This window comes from Zootoca vivipara, chromosome 9 (genome assembly GCF_963506605.1).
Source record: "Zootoca vivipara chromosome 9, rZooViv1.1, whole genome shotgun sequence".
NCBI lineage: Eukaryota > Metazoa > Chordata > Lepidosauria > Squamata > Lacertidae > Zootoca > Zootoca vivipara.
In genome coordinates, this window is record NC_083284.1 from 5,768,693 (window position 1) to 5,775,829 (window position 7,137).

Below are 7,137 nucleotides of genomic sequence, written 5' to 3' on the forward strand. Positions count from 1 at the left end.
TTGAATGCTGCAAATCTCCTTATATGCACTTGCAGGACGGAGGATGAATTCAAAGTGGAATAAATTCGAGCGAGCGGTGCATTGAGTACATAACACAGGGGCAGTCAACATGGTGTTCTGCAGATGTGGTGGGCGGCCACACCTCCCACCCCCCCTAACCATTAGTCACGCTGGTTGAGGCTGGTGCCAACTGTAGTCCGACATCACCTGATGGGCATCCCTTCGGGTACCCCTCTCCGAGAGCATCTGAAAGTTGTTTTGGCCACGCATATGGCCTCGTGTTCCCTCCCGCATCCTGCTCCCTCCCTCGGCTTCCTCCCTGCCTTGCCACATTTCTTATCAGCCCCCGGCTAATCTGCTTTACACCTGACCCTTTCCAGCAAAATAAGATAACAAGCCTTATGCAAATAGCAGAGTAATCGTGTTCCCGAGTAATTCAGCCGATGGGAGTGCGCCAGGAGAAGTGGTGCCCATATAAAAGAGCACCAGGATCTCATGAGCGGGGGGGGGGGGAATTGCCTTCCGGAAACCTGCCTTTGATAGGGTTGCAAAGAAGCTGGCGCCCCGTGTCAGACCGGAGACCTACCGAAAGGAAGCCGGACAAAGGAGCGAGGCGTCTGGAACCCGGTAATGTGCACAAGAGGCCCTGCCTCACCATGGTGCATGGTGTCATGTTCGCGACATCCATCCTCATGTACCTGTCGTCCTTCGTTGGCATGGTCGGAAACCTCATCGTCCTTTTTGCCTTCATCAGCAACGCCATCCGACACAAATCGCTGCAGCCTCTGGACCGCATCATCGTCAACATGTCGCTGGTGAACTTCTTCCTCTGCTGCTACAAGGTCATTCCGGGGCTCCTCATCTTCAGCAGCACCAAGGTGTTTGGAGAACTGGGCTGCAGGATCTTGCTCTATACGTACCATACCCTGAGGCTGATCAGCATCTGGTCGGTGGTGAACCTGAGCTTCCTGCACCTCGTCAAGATCCGCCGGCCCAGCCACCGGTGGTCCAAGTTCATTTACCGGCACCAGGGCAAATACGTCAACAGCACACTGGCCGGGTGTTGGATAGTCAGCATTCTCTTACAGATACCTTACTTGCAGTATGAGAAGACGGCGGGCAGAAGGAACAAGACCATTGCCTTCCTGGCAACGTCGACCTGCTTAAGGTCCACGGGGAGCTTCGCCATGAAGTTCACCACGTACGCCTCGGTCAGCTTGGACCTCGTCTTCGTCACGCTGGTCATCATCCTCAACGTCTTCATCATCGACCTTCTCTGCAAGCACAGCCGGAAAGTGAAAGCGGCTTCCTCGGTTACCAGCGGCAGCTGGAACAAGCACACTGCCCAGGCCACGAAAGTCTTGCTCTCCTTGCTGTCCATATATGTGGTCTGTTGGATCTCCAACGACATGGTCTGGATCGCCATCGCCTCGGGGTACTTCAAGAGCAGCTTCGAAAATGGCATCCTCAACGCCCTCTACAGCATCCTGTCTTCCATTTATTACTCGGCCAGCTCGTATGTTGTGGTCTTTGGCTACAGGAAGGTCCGGGAGTACCTGGTGGAAGCCTGCTGGTGCTTGAGGTGCACCAGGCAAACCATGGTTGAGAACCTGTCCTAGGAGGATGTGCCCCACGGATGGTGGCCAAGTGCTTGGCAACTGCGAATTCCAGCTGCCTTGCCCAAACTCGCAAAAGGCTGCTCCTCCATGGGGTAGAAAGCCACAACCTGAGAGAAAACAGATCACAGTTTGGGAGCCAGTGGTCCTTCAAGATGTCAGCGATTCGTCTCCTGGATCCTGACCAGTTGATGTGTTCAGCATCCCCGTTGGTGGGAAAGGATGTAAGAAGACTCCACAAGGAGGATGGCAACCAGATGGGCATGGAGAACTCATAATTGTGGCACTGGATTCTGGCTTTTATGTCGCTGCCTCCAGTTCTTCTACACAGGTTACAATTATGATTATTATTCTTTTGATATCTCGCCTTCCACCTTGAGGTTACATCTCAGATTTCAGGGAGCCGGGCTGCCACAACCTGACCACCTTTGCTCATTCCAGCTACCCATGGAAATGGACGTGAGAAGAGGGGGAGGGGAGATGCAAAGCAGAAAGGACCGGAATACTGGGGAGACAGAAGTCAAGCAGTGGCAATTAGCACAGGGAAGAGGGGAGCATGCAGGAAACATAGCCTAAACCAGGGGTGGGCTCATGTCAGGCTCCTGCGATGCACTTTATCCTTTCACTTCAGACCTGAGATCTACCAACCCAAGCCAGGTACAGAATGAAAGAGCAGGGCGTCTGGGAGTTCAGACATTTGTTTTCAACCGCAGAACCGAGCACACAATCCTTTCTCGTCATAGTCTGCTCTCTTCATTTCACTAGCTAAACAGAGGTGGAGTGTGGTTGTTCCATCGGTGCCACTGTTAAAACAATCGAGAGTCAGAAACTCAGGCCACACGCGTTCCAAAGGGGGGAAAGGTAAGAGGCGGGGAAGGAATATTGGCAGGGAAGGAGTGTGTGGTGTGGGATGGGGACTGGAAGCGGCATTTTTGCGGCCCTGTGTACAAGGATGAATGGCCACAAAGGAAGGCAAGGATTGGAGAAGGGGAATGGAAAACCCATAGCAACTGGTTGGTGTTCTTTTTCCAGTACAGAGTTCCAACTCTGTGTTGACCACCATGGACAGCACCCAAGGGTCCTTTGAGGGAGAGCAATTTTACATTGATCCTTCCAGCGGCTCTGCTCTACCTGCTGAAACATTGGTAACCTCCCTCAAACCGTTTATTGTTGTATGTTTCCAATGTCCCTATTTATCAGGGAGAGGCTCGGTTGCCTGCGCATCAATCTCTGAAGAAACACTGTCTCCCTTCGGTCTCGGTTTGGGCCTTTTGAACATACCTTGCTATTAAAAAAAATTCCAGTGTCAGGATTCAGGAGTGGTCGTTCTTCAGGGTTTGCCCCTGGGAGCTAAATCTCTGTCTGGAGATGGGTGTGTGGTGTGTGTGTGTGTGTGTGTGTGTGTGTGTGTGTGTGTGTGAACACATCTTTTCCCCAACGCGAAGGAGGGCATAAGGACATTAAGGTGTAACGGAGCACAAATATTCCTATTATACCCGACAGCTTATTTCGAACTGTCGGGAATGCTACAAGGCAGCCTGTGGCGGAGAAATGAATGCCTAAGAATAGCCAAAGGCACACCCAACCAAGCAGCCTGTTTCTCCCAGTGGCTGGACAAATGGTTGACTCAGTAACCGCAGAGGTGGTGTCCTCACCAATATCCCAAAAGAGAGAGCTCAGATTCAAGAGCTACAGCTAAGTGATGGTGCCCTCCAGGCCACCCAGTCTCACATAGCTGCTAGGTAGGAGAAGAATAGCCTGGGTGGTGTGTGAGAGAGAGCTGGAAGCAGGCTGGAAAGCTGGAAACATGCTTTCTCTGTGCTGGGCCCAAAGCAGTGACTGATGGAGAAGCAATATCTCTGTTTTGTGAGCACCTCCATCAGATGCTCAGGTTGTACATAGGTGAAAATGCCCAGTATACCTGAAGGAGCATCTCCACCTCCATCGTTCAGCCCAGACACTGAGGTCCAGCTCTGAGGGCCTTCTGGTGGTTCCCTCCCTGCGAGAAGTGAGGTTGCAGGGAACCAGGCAGGGGGCCTTCTCAGTAGTGGCACCCGCCCTGTGGAACGCCCTCCCAGCAGATGTCAAGGAAATAAACAACTATCTGACTTTTAGAAGACATCTGAAGGCAGCCCTGCACAGGGAAGTTTTTAATGTTTGATGTTTCGTCGTGTTTTTAATATTCTGCCGGGAGCCGCCCAGAGTGGCTGAGTAGAATTATTATTATTATTATTATTATTATTATTATTATTATTATTATTATTATTATTATAAAACCATATATCCTAAAGACATCACAGTTGCCGTTAACCTTCATTCCAAGGAAATCAAACTTGGGAAAGCGCTTGGAACCCCCCTGGAGCCCCTCTCTGCTCAGAGATTGGGGTGGTGTGTAGCAGTATAGACTTCTTTGTACCTTGAAAGCAACTCTCACATTCTCAGCCCTGACACCTTGCCTTTGGAACTTCAAAACGGAGTCCCGGGTTGATTCCCCTGGTTGATACAGGAAGCCTACGTAAGCAACAGACCCACTCCTGGCCACCAACTGAAGGAGACATTCTCTGGGGGAAAGCGAGTTCTCCTTTCCAAAGGCGAAGGGAGGCAGGTAAACATTTGCCTGCAATCAGCTGAAGTCAAATGAAGAACTCCAAGCATCGCCACCCAGCCTGGAACACGGGAACAAAAGCTCACCGCGTAACTGACCCTTCGGCGTCAAAGTGCTCGTGTTTGGTTATCTTGCAAAGCGGGGGGGGGGGGGGTCGAGGGAGAGGCACGGTTTTCAGAGGCTGCGTTGAGAATGCCCAAGAGTAAAATGAATGCTGCAAACCGGTGGGGCGATCTCAAGCAATGAGTGGGGGGAAGTTCCCCCGGAAACGAAACGAACCGCGAAAGTAACATAGATGACGTAACATACCCCATCCTGCCATATTCTACTCATAAAAAAGAGGCAAACATATACGGTATATTACCAATCCTGATGGCATAGAAAACCCTAGAACAGGAATGGGTGGCATATAAATACTAACATTATTATTACTATTGCAGACCGAGGGCCACATCTCCCTTTGGGGGCCATATGTTGGGGTCCAGAGGCAAGAAAGAGTGGAACAGCAGGTGTCCATGTTAGCTATTGCTATACCAGCCTTGTAGGCACCAGACGTTTAAAGTGTGTGACTTTCCCAAAGGATCCTGGGAGCAGCAGCTCACCTGTCACAGAGCCGCCATTATCTCCTTGAACAAAAAACAGCTCCCAGAATGCCTTGGGGGAAGCCATGGGGTGTTTGTACGGCCGACACTGAAGCCTCTGAAGTAGGGTTGACGTATTTCAAAAAAGCAAAATCCGGACACAAAAGTTGTTCCGCAAAATTAAAAATAAATAAAATTGAGCTTGTTTTCAAGGAAATTTGTGCCCAGATGCTGTTTTATGAGGGCCGAATCCTGACTATTCCTGGGAAATGGAATCCCTGTTCTGAAGAATTCCAGGGCCTTGGTGGGCACCCCATTTGTCCCCACCATTTTACAAGCAATGTGATGTTTTGCTCATTTCTCCCCTGGAGAAGATTGATGGGGGAGGGGGTGGCATTCCCCCCCCTTTTCATTTCACTTTTATAGAAAGGTGGTATACAAATTAAAAGTGAAATGAAAAGGGGGGGGGAAGGAATGCCATAGACAACATAGACAGCAGAGACCACACACGTGATAACAATCTGATCCCATACAAAAAAAAAATCACAATAGCTTCAAAAGGTACGACTTATATCAAATAAAGCAAAATTCAATAATGCATTAGAATATAATAGCAAACAGTCAAATTAAATATCAGCAAATTATTTTACAGCTATCAATTACAATAAAGAATTACTAAACTATAATCAATAAAAAAATAACAGCATGTCACAAGGCATAAAATACCACAGAACCCACAAAACGATGTAAAAGGGTCGTACTGAGAAACAAGGACACACAACTTATAAAATTATTATTATTTTTTAAATATCCCTGAACTCCTCTTCTCTCTTCCCAGCTGCTTCTGCTATCCTCAAAGTCGTGCTCTGGGAAAGGATGCGAGGGCTGGAGGGTGGAACAAGGCAGGTGGAAAAATCCGTTGCCTGATGAACCACACAAAGTCTCTCTCCGCTCGGCTCTGCAGCTCACCCAACTTCCCCCCAAAATGAGCCGCTCGCGCTGAAGAGCAAACACACCTGGGCGGACTCAAAGGCGGTTTGCTTAGCTGCTTGGCAAACCGGAGCCATCTCGGAATACAAATAGTCAGATGGGGAAAGCGCCCGGCAAAGGACACCTTATCTTTAGATTTCGCTCCCGCTCGCTGGCCACGCTCAGATTCTTTCTTTAATCACACCATTGTAAGATCATCAGTTTTCCTGGACAACAATAACTGTCAGTTTCACATATGGACATGGTGAGAACAGATAGGGATACGCAAACAAGAGGGGCGACCCCCCCCCCAGTCTTGTTACAAGGTGGCCAAGTTCCAATTTTGCAGGTGAAATTCTCGTTTCGCCATATCGCTTAGCTCCCAGAAGGCTCGCAGACAGAGCCGTCTTAAGCATATCCGGTGCCGTGGTGCAAAGATCCCTCCGGCGCCTCCCCCTTTCCCAGAGTTGTCGGCTCAGTTTTCCCCCGTTTAGCCTTCTGGCGCCTTGCAGAATTTGGTGCCTGCAGGCTAAAAGGGGAAAAACTGAGCTGACGCTTGGTGGGAATGGCGCACGCACCCTCGCTCACTCAGCACGCTCGTTCGGTGTCCCCCAGACTCTCGCCTGGCGCCCTCCAGAACTTGGTGCCCTGGTGCCACGCACCACTAGCCTCTATGGGTAAGACGGGCCTGCTCGCAGATGGTCTTGATACTATCTTAACAGAAATGAAGGTACCAGCATCAGACGTGCCCACCTGGCGGGATGAAGCCACAGTGGCTGCCCTCTCATCATGGCTGCGGCTGCATCTTACCTGGGCAGTGTTGGGTGGCACAGGCAAAGTCGATCTAGGGCTCGTGCCAATGTTCCCACGAAGCCCCAACCTCACCACCACCCCATCCTGGCATTGTGGGGAAAATCTCCCACCAACGGCCCCAGCTGTGTATTTTCAGAAAGTAAACAGCCACCTGATCGGAAATTGGCCATTTATTCTTTGCTCAGATACAGAGATTCAGCTTCTAGCAATCTGGGGAGCTGGAAAGAAACAGGGCTGCAGCCCCAAAGAAAAGGCTCAGGGTTTTTTTATACCAATTCTAATACAAGCAGGATTTTACTTCAAGGAGGGGCTACTACCTGCATGGGCATAGACAGGATTTATGTTGGGGGGGGGCAGGACACCCACCTGACATCATCCTCTGCCTGACTCGCGTCTAAAAGATTCAGAATGAAATGTCTCAAGTAACAACAGTTGCTTTAAATTCTTTTCTTTTGACCCCAAGTGCTCAGAAAAACCTGTCATTTCAATTACAAATAATCTGCTTATTCCTGCTTTTAGTTAAGTATTTTAAATTATTTACCCCCTTCCCACC

At 49.8% G+C, this 7,137-nt stretch overlaps 1 protein-coding gene across 1 annotated transcript; it reads left to right on the forward strand.

The window, feature by feature from the left end:
- The first annotated feature begins 535 nt into the window (after positions 1–535).
- LOC118077552 (rhodopsin-like) lies at positions 536–1,701 on the forward strand. The gene has a single exon (XM_035101187.2). The coding sequence runs from the start codon at positions 657–659 to the stop codon at positions 1,617–1,619; it is 963 nt and encodes a 320-aa protein (XP_034957078.2). The 5' UTR covers positions 536–656; the 3' UTR covers positions 1,620–1,701.
- The last annotated feature ends 5,436 nt before the right edge of the window (positions 1,702–7,137 follow it).